We start from the raw sequence: 19,718 nt of genomic DNA, 5'->3' as shown, positions 1-19,718 counted from the left end.
TACCATATTCAGAGAACATTTTCATCTTTATTTGATAGCCAGTTATTTACTGGACATTATCAAGCATCTGTAATAAATAATAAGCTTGTTCATGTCTTCCTTTTTTCATGGTACACAGTGACTCTGGGTATAAGACCTTTTTTGCTTATGTTTTTCATGTGATACAAAAGCACTGCTATCTTTATCTTACTGATGAGAAGAAGCAAGATTTTACAGGGGTCTCAGAAGTGTTCTCTGAGGGGAATGTTAGTACTTTGCCACCTACCCTTTGTTTTCCAGCAACCTACATCCACAGCAAACAAAGATGAGCATTTGAGAGCCTCATCATGAAAAGTGTTAAAGTTGGATTGTGCTGATTCTATGAATAGCTATTGGGCATTCCAGAGAAGGTATTTGTGTTCATTAAGGTAATTATATTTCAGCTTTGCAGTATAGTTTTTAAGGTTTAAAAAGGTTTTATTTAGTGTTATGACATGGAGCACATAGATGGCAGGTAACTTGCATAACCCAGTGTTCTGGGCAGCTGCTCCGCTGAGTCATCTCAGTGCTGCTGTGCAATATTAAAACTGAAATTTTGATCCTGGGGGAAGGGAAACTAAGATAGAAAGAAGAGTAGAGTTTGAAAAAGAGTAGGATTACTTTGGGCATGGTGTCTTTTATTTTTTCTTTCTTTCCCCCTTGTTTCATATTTGTTATGCCTTATGTCCCAACCCCACAAATGGTTTTATCTGCATATCGGAAAGGCAGCAGGCTGTGATGCTGATGCAGGTACTGGGAGGAGGTGGGGATAAGCAACATGAAGGCTGTGTTACTACTAGAAAAAATACCTGTTATGTAACTGCCTCTCTGCCTGTTCTACGGGTCCCCTGTTTTCTGAGACTCTTTGGCAGTCATGCCCCTTCCCATGCAGGTTTTGTCTGTGCATTTTGAAGCTGAATCATGAACAGAAAGGCTGCACTCTGCCAAGCACATGTGATTGTACCTTTTTGGTAGTACTGCTACTGCTTGTGCTCAAAACATTGAGTCTGCCTGTGCTCTGCTTTTAGCAAATACAAGCTTTGTGATTGGACATATGGTCTGCCTTGTGCATGAAGACATTGTTGACCATGCCTTTTATGTATAAGGGTGACAGGAAGGAAAAAGGTGAGCAGCAGTTTGGTAAAAAATAATAACAGAAATTGCTGGATACATGCGTGGTGACTTCCAGTTGAGTCGTTGTGGTAAGTCCAGCTCATTGAAGTTCAGATATCCCCATTATTGCATGCTTGTCTTCCCACATGTTCCTACTGCTTGCTTTTTTGGCATTGGAAGGTGAGCCAGTGCTGAGCTGTGATCCATTTAATGGTTTTCAACTGGATTTGCTCTTTGTGCTGTTCCCAGGCAGCTGAATACAAGCCTTAGGATGTGAATGAGGGCTGGGAAGCCAGAGCAGCCCAGATTTGAAAGAAGGATGAGCTACTGTAGTACTAGACTGTACCTTGCAATTGTAGCCGTATGCGATGCTGGTAAAAATAACTAAGAAATCTGTATGCAGTGCTCATATGCCTCCTCGATGATGGATTCAGCACTGCACCAGATTGGCAGTCTTGGTAGTGTTTGTTCAACATGAATTAGCCATGTAGGTACGTGGCAGCCATGCCCCAAGACTTTGGTTGTTGGATGATCCCACACAATTTCCCCCTTGCATTCTGTGGGGGGTTAATGTGTTTGCTTTAGTTGGCAGCCTGAGCATGCAGAGGCTCTGTTTTTCTTTTGCTCGAACACTGTATAGCTTGGATTTGGATTTGGCTTAAACAAATCACAAGCAACCATCTCTTTGTATTGTGTAAAGCTTACGTTCCTGAGAATGAAAGGATCATTCGTGGATTACTGGAAGTGCAGCAATTTGAAAAGAGCTATGCTGGGGAGGATGCAACTTTTCGCTTGGAAGTGTGGTGAGAGTTTTCAGGTCTCTTCGTAGCCCTTTCAAAGCTGGAGCAGAGGGATTCATTTTACACTGGTCTCCTGGTGTTGTCACCAATATGAATGAGGGGTCTGTGTGCTGTGTTACGATCACCCAGGAGGATGATCATCGTGTGGTACTTTGTGTGAGTGATGATTTTCATTTTGCCTGTTTTTCTTCCCTACGTAAACGGAAGGGAAGACAATGCAAAGCAGTATCTGTTTTGATTGTGGTGAGACTGACCATGAATCAAGTCTGATATTTGGTGCATCATAACTGTCATCACCACATGTTACTTTTGTGGACTTTTTTTAAGCATGTTTCACACTAGTAGCTGAAAAACCCTTGCAGTCTCAGCTCATGATAGCTTTGCACAGGGAAAGGAGATAGCCTTGAATTAGCTATAGTGTGAAAGGCAAACAGATTTGAGAGTACAGTGTGAAGAAGAAAATCACAGTTTCCCCATGACTTGTTCAATACAGCGTCTCACTCTGAAGTGCCTGCTGTGTTACGTGCATTTTTTCCTCAGTGGAGTGGTAAGGTGGGATGGGGGGTAACACTGAGTTTAGATGGTTGTGTTTGTGGTTCTTAAATCTCTGTGCTGTTTTTCTTTCCGTTCTTGGAGTAGAGTAGGGATGGATCCTGGGAGTGTTTGGTGCGTATGCAGGTCATTGCTGCCTGTGGCTGGGAAGCAGTCCCACAGCTCTTACCTGCCGTGTGCAGGTGCAGAGAAGGACGAGGAAAAGTCACGCTGCCTTTAGCTTCCTGAAAGTACTTTGTGTCCCTGGAGTGCTAAACTTGGGGTCCCTGCAAAGGATAATAGATGCCATACATGTGAGTCAGCCTTTTGTGCGGAGGTCCAGGTGCTTGACTTATTTTCAAGCTGGCGTGCTAGGACACACACTGGCATTCATCACATTTGTAAACACTCCTTCAAGCTGAGGAAGGCTTTTGTCTTCTAACCTGTTTTCCTTGGTGCTCTGGCAGTGACCGGCGTGACGCATTTTCCCCAGGTGGCATCAGCAGGCTGTGAAAGCTGTAGGAAGCGTTTCTGCCGTGCGACCTTTGGAGCAGGGTGATCTTCAGACAGGACGAGCAAAGTCCCAAAAATAGAAACCAAAAATATAGATGTCTATACTTGTGCCTTTAGGACAGGGAATGTAGGCTCCATGTCTTCAGGCATCCCTTTGAGCAGTGTGGTTCTTTTGCTTGTTTCTGCTCCATGTAAATTTAATAGTTGACAATAAGTAAGTAAATAGTTGATAAGTAATTCCTGCAGCGCAGGAAGCAGTGGTGATTTTCTCTTTGTTTCTTTGTTTCCTCAGTGGTGGGAAGACACTTGCTGGTATTGCTGAGTGGAACAGAGTAGAATTGTAGCCTGTGTGCTGAGGCTCCCACTTCTACGAAACAGTGCTTATGTTTCCCTTTAATATGTGTTATACCTTTATAGTCTTTCTTTTTGAATAAGACTCGAATATTTATGTCTGCAGCAAAAAACAAGTGAAAAGCAGTTCTTGAACAGTTTCCCCCCCGTGTTTGGTGTAAGTATAGCCTTGCTGCTAGGGTTGCTTGCAGAGAGGAAAGCTGGGCAGCCCTAAATCCACACTGCCTCCCTAAGGAAAACAAAAACTCCACAGTTACATAGGAATTACTCAGTGCATCTAATAAGAATCTTCTCAGGTGTTTGAATCTGTTTCTTGATTTTTCTCTTCTCCTTTCTGTGTGGTGTGGATGTTTGTGCTTGCTCTCTGTAGGCCGTTGTCTTGCGGGGCTTGAGTTTGTGAATGATAATGAAGTCTGGTTTTAAGCACTGATGTACCTGCGGGACTGTTCAAATCAGAAGTATGGAGTGGAATCCAAAACCTTGAAGCCCACCAGAGGTTGACATTTTGCTTTCCCTCCTTCCTTGGCCTCCTCCGTTCCCAGTGGGCTATGAAGCAAACTCTCCTCTCCAGCAGTTGCCTGAAGGATTAGACCAGATTTTTTTTTTTTTAGTAGTAAAATAGATCTGAATATAGTCAACTTCTGACATGTTATGTCTGAGAAAGTTCAAATGTGTGTATAGGCTGTAAACTGTTGTGCAGCCAATGGTGAAGTATTGAGTTTTAACACGCTTCTTGAATGGGTACCCCGGGGATGGAAAAAGTGACTTAACCGTATATTGTCAAAAACAAAGAACAAGTTTTGGTTTGGCCGTTCCGTGGATCATTTAACTCCACTTGAAACTGGTTTTGCTATAGACTGCTGCTGCAGGAGCAGTTTGTCCTTAGTGTCAGCTGTTTGCTGTGTGGGTGGGGGCACTGCAGGTGCTGCTGGCACTTGGGGCTGTTTGTGCCCTCAGTGAGAAATTCCTGCCTCGCCAGCAGAACCAAAACATGCTATTATCTTATTAGGGCATTCACTCTTAATGCAAAGCTACCTTTATTATGTACATTCCCACAGTTTTAACTCTTTATCATTTAAAGCTTATGAGAAGTTCAGTGAGACTTAATTCCACCTGTAGAGTCTTGATAACAGTTCAGTGTGATTGTATGTGTGATTGCAGACTGAGAAGTGTGAGCACTAATGTCAGGCCTTCAATAGACAAGGAGAGGCAGGAGGTTGCTCCTTCTGCCCCTTCCTCCAGGAGGGCACGATCAGATAAAAGGTGAACATTGACCATCTTGGTATTCAGTGACATTACGTTTACATAAGGACTGATCAGCTAGGAAGATCCCCTGCCCTGTATTTTAATGGCTCTTATTTTTCTTAAAGAACACGTCGTGTGCTTCAGTTCCATCATTTGAAAGCTTTGCAGCCAACTCGTTGGCAGTTTTGCCGACTATTGTATAAATTGCTATTAGAGGTGATATTTTTGTGGGTTATTTTTTTTTGTGTAAGCACATACATCCTGAAACCACCTGAGTCATGCATTCTATTTTCAATATAAAATGGTTTTGAAGACTCAGCATGCCAGGATTGGTGCTGATGTAGTGTGAAGCATGAGGTGACATGTAGAGGCCTCCTTGAGGGGGGAAAAAGTAGGGCCAATTACATACTCTGTAGGATCACTGAATTCATTTACATGTATATTTTTTTCTAATGGGCACGCCAGGCAGGAAATTGTTTCGGGGCTGACATCCCCCCTTCTTCCACCCCCCTGAGCTACATTGCTGGAGGAAGGTGACCATGGTGGGACAGCAGGTTTGGGTTTGTCTGTTGAAGACCACTGTGAGTAGGACTGCGTTGAGCCACTTTGGTAATGTGACCTGTCCTCTGATTTATTTATTTATTTATTTATTTTAATGGCCAAGCATATTTTTTACAGGGGAATTTTGTTCAACTGGTTAACTCTGTTAGTTCAAGTCACGCTGCTGCGAGTGCCACCAAACTTGTTTTACAGGGTTCTCCAAGAAAGCCATCCAGCATGGGGTTCCAGTCTTTGCAGTTGAACAGTAATGTAACAGTAACACAACAGTCTGCATGTATCTGCTCTTCAGATTCAGCTGTTGTGCAACAGCCCCATAGTTACCAATTTCAGCTCCTGTACTGGGTACTGGCTTCTTGGGATCTGCACAGCCTCTATGTGAGCTTTGGGATCTACAGGCAGCCTGTGTGTTCCTCACATCTGGATTCCTTTTTGATTTGTCAGCGGTAAACTTGGCTATGTCCTTTGTGGAAGTGGGTAAGATGGTGGATTTTCTGGAGAGTGCTGCAGTGCTAAGCTTGTGCTTCCAGGTTTGAGGAGAACAGAGGTTTGTGTGGAGGGACAACCTCAGCCAAAAGACTGAAAACCAGTCGTGAAGAAGCCTTGTTTGCCCAGGATGTCCCCATTGGATGTCAGTGGCCAATTTTGCTTAAAGTTTCCAGGATTGAGCCCAATAGTTCAAACTCGTGTATAATTCTCTGAAATGATGATAGTAAATAATTCAGTCTGGAATCTCCTTATAGATTCATTTTGTAGTCAAGAAAACTTTATGCTTTGTGTACACAGTTTGCACTGGCCCACTTTTGGAGTGGGCACCTCCACAACGTTAGAAACTGGTGAGATCCCTCATTCCTGAGCATCCTATCCTTTGTGTTTTCAGGTTTCTTTACAGGGCCCCCAGCCTGTTGGTCACAATTAAGAGGGCTGTTGTTTTTCTGAAGGATCTGCAGAATCCCAGATTTGCTTGGAAAATGGCTTATTATTCGTATGTGGCTGGGAGCATTTAAAAACCATAACATTGTGTGCTCAAAGGCTTCCAGTCTTTCTAGGGATATGTGCTTAGGGCTATTTTCTCCTGATTAGTTTTAATTTGGCTGCTTTTAGCAGTGCTAGATAGTATCAAGTGTTTATTGTGTGCAGTTTATATGGATAAGGAAAATAGTAGTGGCTGTTTTTCCAACTAGGAACAATGTTTTTAGTGCAACTGTTGTGATCCCAATACAACACCTCTTTTGAATAGATGCACAAATCTCTGTAATTATGAGCAGTGTGGTGTTTATGAGAAAACCTGCAGCATTGTTGAATGCTTTGCAGCTGATGTTTGGGTAAAACAGATAAGCTCAAGTATTGTCTAGAACTGATCATCTGTGTCTTGGGGTATTTGTTTCCTTATGTATTTTTGATGGCTCTGTACTCAACCAGTGGGACCTGTGGGGTGCAGAGCCATGCTGCCTGGATAATGATGGCCGTGGGATGGCTGCGAGCCACATAACCACCCAACAGTTCTGTGCTCCAACTCCATGTAAAGAGGACCAGATTTGTGGATATTTGTCTCGCTTCAAAGTTTTGGACAAAAAATAGAATGTGGAAAGCTGGCAAATGTGGGGGGGATGCAGCTGTGTGCCACCCTGCCCATGTCCTGGGTTGTCTCTTGCCTGAGTGCTTGCATCCACTGCAAGGTAACAGCTCTGGGTGTGCTGATCTGTGTGCTTTGTGGCATACAGTGCGTGTAGATAGAAGTACAAACAGGAGTATAATGCACCATGCTGATTTTTCTCTGCCACTAAAGGGAGTAGAATATGTAGCACAAATCTTCATCGTGATTGAATAGTTTGAGATGTGCTGCAACTCTGGGAGAAGAATTTGTGTTACCTCTTTGGTGAGTAAAATATTTGCTTACTTTGTCGTGTTTGATAACCTTTGAAGGTACCTCCAGCTTTACTGAACAGGGCCGGGCTTTTGTCCCCTGCAATCTTTAGGAAATGTTTGAGATGACAGCGTAGCTAATGAAGGCCTGGCACGTGTCCTCCTTGTTTTTATTTAATACCCTCCTCTATGGAGAGCTGCACTGGATATGACCACTTCTCTTGCTTTCAGAAAGTTTTGAGTAGTATGTTAACCAACCTGGTTGACATATTAAAGTAGCAATTGCTGCTTGTTTTTAAGCTCAGGGTCAGGGAAAAATATGTGCTTTTTGAGAAAAATTATTTTCTTTTAAATGATTATGTTTGCAATGCAAAGAAGTGTCTCCTAGCTGGCCTTAAGTAGGTCAGGATCTGTGGCACCCTTAAAAGGGAAATTGCAGACTGACTGCTTGGTGGCCAGCGTGGGGGGAAGGCTTTGCTCTTTTCTCTCTATTTAAAAAAAAACAAAACAAAACAACTCAAAACGTTTATTTTTGACATTGTTTCACACATTGTATATTAGATATATTATATAATGCTGTGTATCTACATTGCATATTGTAGGGCATTTCGAGACATCCCTGAAATATTTATCATGCTGTATCCTACTAAGAATGTAATCTTAAGGTCTCCACTGTTTACGAAGCACAGTCTATATTTTATCTCATGCTGAGTAAAGATGTGATAATGGTTGTTTAGGGATTATGTGAAAATGAAGTGAGGAATGACCCTTAAAAATCAGTAGGAAGTTGGAGATTCCCAAATGAGAGGAGGGAGGGGGGAGCATTTTGAATTGCTACTGCGGGGATTTTCTGGAGGATACTCCTTTGCACGTATGCAGAGAAAAGTGGAGACCGGTGAGACAAAGAAGCTTTATTTTTTAAATTAAATTTAATTTTTTTATTATTAGAATAAGTCCGTTTGGTTACAGACAGTAGAGGTAAACCTGTAAGTTTAATTTGCCTGTGCCATCTGGGGCAGATGTGCAGCTATCAAATAATTCAGGGAATGACCCCAGTGAGCCCTTCCAGCCCTGTCTGTGGGTGGTTATTTTGAAGTGAACTTGTTCAGCAAGCTGTGAGTTGCTTGTTAGATTCTTTTAGTGGTATGTATTTGGCAAGTCAGCCATTTCATCTTACATTTTTGTCTGCGTTTTCAAAAATGGAAGTACACAAACCTTTCACTCTCTGTCATTTTTTCCTGTTGCTGATCTTTCACTTTAAAAGGTACTCACCTGAGCCTCTCAAGGATTGAGTCTCGGTGTGGATGCAAGATGGCAATAAAATGTTGGTCTTTATTTTCCTTTAATGAGCTTTTCTGCAACTTTCCATGTTAACCATAACTTAGGCTCAGCACTGTCAGCTGTTTAAGGACTGTGTAAAGGTCATTCTTCCTTCTCTCACATTCTTTCACATTGTTTCAGTAGAGGCAGGAAAGCTTTAGCAAGCCACTCTGAACGTGGCTGTAGATCAGGCAATTAGGAATGGCCCAATCAATTGGAATTCCAATGGAGAACTGGGATTAAGTTACCTATACTTACCTGGCAGACCTGAATCCTTACTGTTGAAACTGCTGGTGGCTTTGGCCTGTCTCACCAAATGGCAGCAGTCTTGAGAAGTGGTTTGTTCACTAAGTCCACATAGGATTGATGAAGAGGAGGGAATGACGAGCTGCTGAGGCATGGCCACCACCTTTTGCTGCACAGAAACCATCCATCTAAACTTGTTTTACTTCCGAGCTGAGATGTGTCATAGTGCAAAGTGTACAGAAGTAAGCATCAGCTAATGTATATTTGCTGAGACTTTTTTTCTACATGCTTGATTATATATCTGTTATTTAAGTATTAAATTGCTGTACTATCTGAAATGAGACAAGCGAAGAATGCTTGCTCTCTCTCTTTCTTTAGTGCTGTTCTATCAGTTGCTAAGGTGAGACAAACAGAACAGTATGATTTTACCCTCTCCCCTTTTCCAGGTGAAAAAATTGACCCAAGTGAATCAAGCTTGAATCTCTGAGACATTCACATATCGTGTTTCATGCCAGATAAGATAAATTATTTGGTTATTGATGGGAGAATGTGAATCGGTGTAATTTAAGAAAGAGTGCTTCAGTTTGACAGTTAGGAGTTATTTCTGTTAAGAGCAGATGCTAGAACATCTGTGCCATGCATGTTGTTGCTTTAAAAACAGAACTAGAACAAGCAGCTAGGACTGTAGATAGGACTGGATGACCTCTTCTTGCTTACTAATTCGGATCATCTTCAAAAGACAACCAGGTCATAAAGTCTTCCTCATGAACTTACTAAACTTCATTGTGATTTTTGCCGTGCTCCTTCTGTTGGACTCTCACTGTTGTGAATGGTAGGGACTAAGATCTCCAGTATGAAGTTTCAGACAACTGATCAGACCTGCCAGTTCTAATTGTTATTTAATTATTTATGTAATTATTATTCTTTAATGTACAGGGGTGTCTTGCCCACTCCTTGGTGCTTTTAAAATGATCTCCCATAGCTTTGTGACTTTTTTCAAATGCATGAATGTGTTTGTGTTACCCTCTGTTTCTCTTGTGGAAGCACTTACCTGCAAAGTAACCTTACATGCTTTGTTTAAGATATTCTGCAATAATATGACAGGGGTTTTGAGTCTTTTATTTTTATCAGTTCTGATAAATAGTTGCAATCCTTTATCTGCTACCTGGTTTGTTCTTCTTGTATTGCTTGTAGTGACTGTGCCTTGAGTCACCTCTCAGGAGGGATATTGATGAAGCAGCCGAGGGTACCCTCAAGTAAAGAAGGATGCTTATTACATTCAATTCTCTTTCCTTATGCTTCTGGATCAAGCTAAAAGAATGTCATAAAAGCTTTGGGAGAGGGAAGGATGTGTTTTAATAGACAGCATCATGTGCTCTTGAATTCAAAGCTAGGAAGGAAACTTTTCGTGCTGCCTCCCAGAGGCTCTCCCCAGTACCTTGATCCTGGGTCCTGTTTGATCTCAAACAGCATCTCCTGGGGCTTGGCTCTGCTGAGCATGTTCCAGCTCAATTTGCTGTGGTTACTTCCATGGGCACATGTGAGGAAGCCTTTTCCAGGGGAAGTATTTTTCCAAGGGCTGAGATGTAACATCTTAGATAGCTCTTTGGAAGTGTGCTTCAGGCTGCCTGGAAATGTTGTGGGGTCTTCTCCTTGGAGAAGCTGCCTGGGTGCAGGCTTGGGCACCTGCGCCGGGAACAGGGGTTGAGCCGGAGGCACCCAGAGGGCCCTGCCAGCCTCAGCCATGCTGTGATTCCATGCTGGACACTGCAGAGGGCCTTTTATTCTCAGAGCTTTCGAGGCTGTGCACCTACATCAGCTTCAGTTGCTGCAGTGTGCCATCCTTGTTCTTTGCAGTCCAGCTGTTCTGCTGTGATGCTTGTGTTCCAAGCATGGCCTCGGTCAAGGGATCCATGGTTGTCAGTACCACCTGTGTGTAAATACAGTGGTGCAGGCTGCCTGAATGTGAATGCTGTTTGTGGGATGTCCTGACCTGTTTGCAGGAAGTCTGGCTGCCAAACTTGTTGGGGCCTGGAGCTCACTCAGGGGTTCTTGTTCTGCTTGGAGATGGGATCTGCCAAGCTGTTGAGGTACGTGGCATTACTCATACAGCGCTTCACCATTCTTCTGGGCACAGGCATCCTCTGATGCTGAACACAACTCCCCTTCCAGCTTCAGTCTCCATAAGGAATGATTCTGAAACGTGTCTGCCTTTCGAGACCTCCATGGCATAGCGTGATATACTTATTGCTCTGACTGTGATTTTATATTTGGCAACATCCTGCTTAAGTGTTCTCACCCTCATTGCTCGTTCCTGTGTTCACTTTGCCCTTTGCTATGTGCTGGCATAAGCATTTGTGAGCTATGCGGTGAACCAAAAGGGTGAGTTTGGCTGGCAGGAAAAAAACCCAGCAAATAACCATGTGGCTGCACAAGTGTTTGTTTCTGGCCCGTGAGAGATGACAGCAGGGAAAGGACATCGTGCAGCAGGGTGAAGGGAGATGAACAGCTTCTTTGGAACTGCTGCTGGCTCAACACATGCAAATACAAGTGTTGTTTTCCTCTGCTGAACATACAAAATCAGGGTTGTGAAGACATTTGCTGCTCACGGGAATGGGAGTTGGTGTCTCACAACTTACTTGGTCCCTAGTTTTTGGCAGCAATGAAAGAAACTATTTATCTAAAACTACTTATCTAAAAGGAAATAGTTGTTTGTTTTCTATCATAAAACAGGAGCTAGCACAGAGCACTTTGAAAGTACAATCTGCTGTGACTTTCAAGCCAAGCAAACCTAATTGTTCTTCCGTATATGCTGCTCTTTGAGCACTATCAGTGTTCTCAGTGCTGTCAGGACCATGGAAGTTGTCTTTGTTGAGCCAACAGGCCGTTCTTTTAGGTGTTTTAAAGTACATGCATCCATGGTATCTCACTGTGTTTGAATAGTTCAAGGAAACCAGACTGTGTAGTTTTTATGCTAAGGGTGAAATACAAGTCAGTGCTTTTGGCAGAAATTTGGCTTGGTTCCTCCCAAAGGGCAAGAGAGGAGCCAACATATGTAGAGCATTCAGCAGGTATGTCTGCAAGAGATTGGTAAAGGTTTTGATTTGGAGAAGTCTTGCTTTTCAGATGGTTTTTAAAATGCTTGCATGCTTTTGCATGCTTCCCATTGAGACCCCAGACCACTGTTGTCTTTATGGACAACAAACCTTGGGCATGTGCCCAGCTCTCTTGCAGATGTGTGTTTTATCAACTTTATCTTCTTACCGTCTGAGATTAGACATGAAACGTGGGAGTGTCTTGTGAAAAGCCCTCAGTGTTGTGGTCAGGATATCACATCATGCCCTTAATACCATTTTATTTATTTTTTTCCACATTCTACTGTACAGCCTTATTTCCTTGTTTTGCTTCCACATGTTATTGTTGCAATGTAAATTGCTCTGCAAGGACAGAACAAAAGGTAGAAACTTTGTTTTAATTCAAGCAAAATATTTGTTGTGGCTATTTTGGGTCCCTAAAGTGTTTGTTTTCTATTATGTATTTTAGTTTTTCAAGTGAGATTTCTGGTATTTGCAGGTGTTCTATAAGCCAATGCAAGTGAGCCAGCAAGGCCTACCCATGGCGGTGCAGGAGTTCCTCCCATGTCACAGATGGGTGTGGGGCAGCATGTCCTGTATGGAGCTTGGTGTGAGAGCCTGAACTTGGGAGTAATAAGCATGTTTGTCCTGGGTGCCACGAGCCAAGGAGTGCATTGAGCTGGACCCCGTGTGAAAGGTGTGTGGTTTGTAGGTTTAAGGCAGATGTGGAGAGTTTTGCAATTGTGTCTTACGGTCAGGTGTTCCGTGGGCAGCTCCTAATCCTGGAAGCAACCAAGCCTGATGTTTATTGAGAACCTGAAAAACTTGCAGAAGTTCTTACTGAAAGAGAATAAAACAGAAGAAAAGGGTTATTGACATAGTTGAATTATTATTTTAGTGCATGTGTTTGCCCAGTCGGCTGTAATGGATTTGAAGTTGTTATTCTGGTGCATTGGGTAAATTCTCTATCGATTTTGGTATGCCTAGTCATTGTGAAAACATTTGTTTCTCAATGCCATGCAGCTGCTTGTGAATTGTCAAGAATTGGCCTTTCAAGTATTGGCTTGTCATCTCGACTCAATTGAGATAAATGTGCCATAGGATACGTTTTCATTGCTGTGTGCTCAACTGATTATGCAGCAGTATCTCACGAAGAACACTTTTATTTAAACATCAGTGGAAATATTTTTATGTGCTTGAGGGGTCCAAAAAAAAAAAAAAAAAGTCGTCTCGTGTTCTGAGTTAGTTAAGTTTCAGTTTGCTGCAAAACTCCCTTATCAGGTCCAAGCCACTTGAAATGGTTTTGTAATGGAGATGTTGAATCACAGTGGCTGGTGGAAGTGTTTCTATTTATCATTAATTCATGCACGGTGTCTTTTTTTTTTTGCTTTCAATGCCACTCAGTCGAGGCTGTAGTTCAACTGCAGCCTGGTCTGCTTTCTGGCAAGTGCAGGTGGGATGAGCTGGGCTGTAGCATTTGCAGAATGACCTGGGCATGTGTGTGGGTGTTTGGAAAATGGGGTTAACCAGGGCTGAGTGTCTTCTGAATTTTTGAGGTATCTGGGTTCATTTCACCTCCTTTCCTCAATATGGAGTAGAACTCGTCTGACAGAACAAAAATGAAACAGAAGTCTATGCGTGCATCCTCTTCCCTGAATATATAAATAGTCTAAAAGAAAGATGGTATGCTTGGCAGGTGATGCTGAGAACTGACATAATACAGATACAGACCGAGTACCAGAGCCTTTTTTTTGGTTATACTTCGTTGTTTACAAGAGGGATTAAGATGGAGTGGTTGAGATCAGCTCTCTGGGGTCTCACTATTTTTGTGGGGAAAAAACTAAGTTGATAGTGGTTTCTGAAGTTCAGACTTGCAGTGTGTGTTGCCGTGGGCTGAGCAGAGGGGGGCTGCAGACAACTGAATATAGCTTATAAAGTGTTACATTCTCATCTGTTGGTGGATAGAACTGTGATTTCTACCCATAATCTGAGCTGTCTTACTGCCATAATGAGCTCTCTCTGATGTGCACCATTGCAGTCATGCTTCTTTCTCTTTTCTCTGTTTTTCATCCCTAACCTGTAATGTAGCATTCAACAAACTAATTGCTTTCATTTGGATCCCAGAGCTGCTTGGATCAATGAGAGTTCATCACTGCTGCCTTCTAGGATGTACCTCCAAGTCCATCAGCCTGGTTTTGGAAAACAGTCCTGCAACGGTCAATTGCAAATAGTAGATGGGCTCTCGGCTATGTGGTAGAAACCACTGTGGGTTCTGAGCACTCGCTAAATGTACTGGAGGTTGTGAAACAAACAGGTCTGATAGCTGCATGCTCCACATTGTGCCATTTATGTCCTTGCAAGACTCAAAATAGTCTAATCTGAGCTGAACAAAAAGCCTGTGAATGTTCTTAGAAGCCTCTTTTGAATTAAAAATGGGGCTATCTCTCTGTAAGCTTTCTCATATGTGTTTCTTTTTCCTGTTTGTTTTTAATGTTCCCTGCCCATAAATCAAGGATCATTCCATTTCTGTAAGTAGATTTCCATCTGACATCAGAATTGAGGAACAAGTGAAAACACATCTTTTTTTTTTTTTTGCTGATACTTTCCATTCCATTTGTTTGGAGTTCGACTCTTGGCTCTGTATAGAAGACTGTATCATTATGTTTTTAATCTAAACTTTTCCATAGTAGAGAGGATGGTTTGTTTTGCCTGTTAGTTTAAACTGCAGAAACATCTTGGTTATAAAAGCTGAAAAAGAGGGCCTTAGAGATTCTAAATACTTGATTCTGTTTAACAAGCGTATCTACTAAAAATAGCCCTTGTGAAGAGGGTTAGTAACTCATTCTTTAATATTCCCAGTCAACAGCAGCAGCAATAAAGGTTTTTTTCTGAACTGATTAATGGCTGCGTATCAAAGTCCTGAAAATTTTTGCTCTGGTCAGCAGAATCTAAAATTTACAAAGAAAAGGGTATTTAGTGCTCTGCTTGGGAGAATGGCTCTTCCTTTATTCTGTTTAGTTTGCTCTCTTGCCAGCCAAGCTAGAAAAATAAGCAGTGCTGTCGAGCTGCACTTGTGTTGAGCCATCCTCGTCTGTTTGGATGTGCCAGGGGCTTCGCTGCTATCTCTTGTCCTCCCTGCGTGAAGTGTGTGTGGAGGAACTTCTGCTCTTTCTCTGCAGCGTATTTAAAGCATTTTTAGTATGCTCCTGAAGCCCTTGAGCACTGAGATGTGTGTAAGGCGTGCTGTGCTTTGTGCAGCGGTGGTGCCAAACCACTGAGCTACTTTATTGCTCGCTGTCCTCAAAAATGTGCATCGCTGCAGACTGCTTAGGCTGAGCCATGCCTTCATGGGGATGGAAGGGAAGTCAAATACAGAGCAAACCGATGTCTGGTGTACTGCTATTTAGTATCCTGTTGTGGATACTGTGTTTTTCCAGGAGATGATGAGGAAGGGCTCGCTTGCCAGGTGTTTCAGAGGTGTTTTTTTTCCTCCAGGAGTGAGAAGAAGTTGTGGGACCCATCGTACTTCCGTCACCGGGGCACAGACAGCTCTGCTGGGACTGAGTTTGAATCTGAATGGGTGCATTAAACCTATGGGGAGGTGGAGAGAAGGCAGAGCTTGGGCTCAGTCCTGTCCTGGCCCGTATAACCACTTCTTCGTTTAAAAGGAATGAATATAAGCATGGATGTGTGTGAGTGAGAAAGAACTCAATCACCTGATATGGGATTCCCCTTGTGAGGTTTGCACTCATCATTTTTTTTTTTGTTCATTTTTAAAAATTTAATTCTGATAGGAAAGCAGCTTTCTAGCCTTAGGAGCACTGCTCCCAGTTTGGGCAGGCACTGAAGCACTTGGATGGAGTGCTTGTGCAAGGAGGGGTGTTTTCCCTAGCTGGGTCCTGCGTAAACTTGAAATGTCTTTGATTTGGGGAAGAGAGGAGGGGAAAAGGTGAAGTAGTTTCAGGTGCTACTGTCTGTGCATAACATCTCACACAGGGAGACCCTGTTCTGTTGGTCCTTAGGCAACACTGTGATAAAAACAAATCAAACACCTGCGCTTGGATCCGCTTGCCAAGTTCTGGAGCTTTGCTCACCCTTTTTTATAACTTAAAAATAGGAAGGAGGAGACAAGTTTTTTTTTTTTTTTTTTTTTTTTTTTTTTCCTTTTCCAAGTGCTGTGGTTGCTGTGTTGAAAGATGTACAAACAGTGCTGGCTGCCAGAATGAAGGAGACAGTGAAACTGTCCTTGTGTGCAGGGCTGCTGCAGGCATGGGCCGGTTGTGGGAAGGAGAAAGAGCCTTTCCCTTCCCTTCCTTTCCCCGCTCTCTTTCATTTAGTGTTGCTTAACAGTGAGTTAAAATACCTCCCTAAAGCAGCCTGAGCTCATCTCCTCCTGACTTTCAGACATAGCTTGCTGAAAGTTTTGATCTTCCCATTCCCAGCTAAAGTGTATTTAAATGCATTTGTTCCTCTAACCAGAGGAATGCAAAGGCAGGAAAATCTCTAGGTAAATCCGACATTTGCTCTTTAGTGCAGTCAGCTGCAAGATGCATTACAGAGCTGGAATTCTACTTCTGCTAACAACAAAAAAAAAATTGCAGTAATTTTATTATTTTTTTTAATTTGGGATACAATCGCATTTGTCTTGCACTTTCTAATCTTGCAAGCAGCAGCTGGGCAAAACTGGCTGGCAGTGGTCAGCTCTGCCTCTGCGTGTACTGGAACCAGTCTAGCTGGGAGCAGGTCCACGGGGTGGAAGTTCTGTTTAAGGTCCTTTGCAACCACATCAGTACTGCTTCCCTTAACTTGTTTAGATTTTGTGCTGAGCTGGTGAAGGCACAGCACAGCCCTTAATGTATGACTGTCTTGGCTTCAATATGCCCAGGTTATAAATAGACACCCCTTGCCCCTCTTGGCAGTAGGAAATGACTGCAGCAGGTGTTGTCCTCTGCTAGAAATTTACACTTACTTGTACCCATGTCCTTTTTATAAAATAACTTAGCTCCTAGTGCACTCTTCCTTTCTTAAATGCCTCCTGACTTGGTAGCTAGCATCATCCTGAAATCTTCATTAAGATAGAAGAAATAAAGCCAGAAGGGTAGTTCTATTGTTGTGCAGCCTCTGTAAGACAATGTATTTATGTGCAATTTAAAAAGTGTTAGCAGAAGGTGAAGGAGAGGTGCAGAATGTTGGGCGCTGGTAAAAATGGTATAGAGATTCTTTTGGGTTCCTTTCTTCATATTGGGCTGGAGTTCAGCTGGGTTTGTTGCAACAGTTCCTCCAAAGTAATGCTGGTAAGGGCTTAGAAGGCTCTGGACAGGATCTGGTGTCCCTCCTCACTCTGAGAAAATAAACGGGGCTTTTTGTGTGGCAAGGTAGTGCTCAGAGTAAATAAGGATATTGCAGCCTGCTTCGTGTAAAATGAGTTTGGTGTCAATAAACAAACTTCCTCGTGACACAAAACCCATCATTGTGTTTGGATTAGCTTTCAGGCTCAGCAGAGAGGTGAAGCTGTTTGGGTAGGGTGAGTGAATGCCTTTGTGCTGCTGAGGTCGTTTCCTTCCAGGCACGGTGCAGAGTCCCTGCTTCAGTGCAGGTGTTGGGTGCTTTGGGGGAAGAACAACAGGGTTCGGTGTGACAGTGTGCAAAAAGTGAAAGAAAGGGGAGACATGATGCTTGTTTAGAGAGTGCATGCAACAAAAAAGGGGGTCCGTCAAATGTTTCATTTACTATTTAATGTGTATGTGCCTCTACATCCTTCTCCTTCAGATGTGAGAGCTGCGTGGAGCTACTGTTTGTAAGAGGGGCTGGGAACTGCCATGAGTGTGATACACCGCTTCGGAAGAGTAACTTCAGGGTACAGCTCTTCGATGATCCTGCTGTTGACAAGGAAGTGGAAATTCGTAAGAAAGTGCTGAAAATGTGAGTGTCACCAGTTAAAAGATCAGAATATGGATCTGTTTCAGGATCCCATTTTCAAAAACTTTATTTTTCCAGTAGCTATTTAAAAACAAACCAATAAAAACTCAAAACCAACACTATAACTTAACTTGACTCGATTTAATGTTGAGGGATTCTAGAGAATCTGACTTCAACAACTGAGGAATGAAGTCTCAACTTAGCCTGGAGGAATTCCTGCTTAGCATTAGAAAATGTTGGGTGTTTCTGTGTGGGGTATTTGGCAAAGACCTGCCTCCCAAATGGAGATGATTTCATGCTGAGGACCACAGCTGCTTTCCCTTTGAGGGGATGAACATGGGAGTGGGGCAGAATTAGGACCTGGATTGTTTTGTTGCCTGGGGACCTGTTTGGAGAACTGAAGGCTAGTTCCCTTCCAAATGAAAATGGGCAGAAGAGAGGCTGTGTTCACATTGTTTTCCACACAGCAATTGTTAGCGGAAATGATTGTTTACAAGCATTGTGTTGCGAGACCATCATGTGGATTTGAGAGCTCTTGGAGTTGAGATAAATTGCATCTCAGATTGCATCTCGTGTCTTGTGGCCATGAAACATGTTTTATAAGGAAAAAAAGTAGGCCACTTGATGAGTGCTAAAAGAAGGGCTGATGGAATGTAGCAAACTTGGACAGAGGTGTGCAAGAGGGAACACACAGGTAAATCGTAAGCTTGGCAGCCTTTGTGTAAGACTTCGTGAAGACTTAGACTAAATGAATCTTACGATGTTGCTGAGATGTAGGAAAATTGCTTCACTGAATACCAAGATGCTGATGTGGAAAGTAATAATTTTGAGGTTTGATTATGAAGTCTACTGAAGCTAACAAAAGTTAAATTGGAATAAAGTCAACTTGGTTGACTAAATACAAAAAGAAGCATAGTTAGAACAGAAAATGTCATAAAATACTTGGCCCGCTTGGATTTGCCAGATTAATTTTTAGTAGACAGAAAAAAAACCCTCCAAACTGGAACAGTGCCTGAGTTCTCAGAATTTGATTTTTGTATTTCTAGGTGTCGTGTGTCTTGGTCTGCAGAGCAGGCTGTATTTTTTTGTGAAAGCCTGCGTATCTTGACTTTGAGAGCTTGTCCGTGTTTAGCCAGACTTGTTGTCCCTTTTTTCCAGCTACAAAATGTTGGATAAATGAGTTCTGGAAGGATCTATTGATATGGAGTAAGATAATCATGTAGCACTCTGAGTTTGCTGCTGACATAAGCTTTCTTTTGTTGGCAAAAAGCCCAACTCTGATACTTGTAGAAAAAACTTTTCTTGTGGGTATTGCTGTTGTCTCTGCCTTTAGCAGGTTTTCCATGATGACAGGTTGGCTTGGAATAACACTGTACTAGGTTTTGTGCTTCTGTTTACCTGAAATGCTGAAAAAAGAGCCTGCAAATAGTAGGGAAAGATAGCACTGATTTATACCAGACAGTCTCCTTTCCAAGCACTTCTGTCTCATTTTAAAGACTCTGTACGTTGGTCAGTTGTGGCAGCAACAAAGAACACTGTTGATAAAACTAGGTCAATACTTAATATGCTTGCAGCAAGAGCCTTGCTGAATTGAAATTTCATCAGTGTGCATTATATAAATGATTGTTTCTCCTTTCTCAAAGATACAATAAAAGAGAGGATGACTTTCCCAGCCTAAGTGAATATAATGATTTCCTGGAAGAAATAGAAGAAATTGGTAAGTCTTTATGCTTGCATTTTTGATGTGCTGTGCTCATGAGACCATAGGCCTTTATCTTGACAAGCTGCCTATGAGAATGTCTAAGTTGGGTTCCTGTAATAGGATTTATCGTAGTATCAGATGTTTATCTAATTACTTTTTTTTCCTGTATATTTTAACCATATTTGCTGAACTGTAGGGCATTGTGAAGTAAAGCATTTTATCTGCCAGAGGAGAAGCACAATTCGAAGTGGAATAGCTAGAAAAGGAAGGCTCGCAAGCGGTTGTCGATGCTGCACTGGGAAAGATTAAACAGAAGAGAAATTCAAATTTTCATTATACGCCTCCATTAGCTTTATCTACCATGACAGAAGCCATATGGTGTCTTTCATCAGTTTTGCTTCTGCAAGTTACAGTAGTTGAAGCTGCTTTGAAGCTGTTGACCTTACATACCACTGTGGTAGC

At 42.4% G+C, this 19,718-nt stretch overlaps 1 protein-coding gene across 3 annotated transcripts in view; it reads left to right on the top strand.

Moving 5' to 3' along the window:
• MNAT1 (MNAT1, CDK activating kinase assembly factor) overlaps nucleotides 1-19,718 on the top strand; it is a 115,158-nt gene that overhangs the window by 11,991 nt on the left and 83,449 nt on the right. For all 3 annotated transcript variants that reach the window (XM_004936442.5, XM_040701603.2, XM_046942456.1), the window contains exons 2-3: nucleotides 17,405-17,557; nucleotides 19,198-19,271. In XM_004936442.5, the coding sequence (XP_004936499.1) occupies nucleotides 17,405-17,557; nucleotides 19,198-19,271 (227 nt within the window). The remainder of the gene's footprint in view (nucleotides 1-17,404; nucleotides 17,558-19,197; nucleotides 19,272-19,718) is intronic.

The sequence above is a fragment of the Gallus gallus genome, chromosome 5 (genome assembly GCF_016699485.2).
Source record: "Gallus gallus isolate bGalGal1 chromosome 5, bGalGal1.mat.broiler.GRCg7b, whole genome shotgun sequence".
Classification (NCBI taxonomy): Eukaryota; Metazoa; Chordata; class Aves; order Galliformes; family Phasianidae; genus Gallus; species Gallus gallus.
The sequence above is the reverse complement of the archived record's forward strand: the minus strand, read 5'-3'. Positions and strand labels throughout refer to the sequence as shown.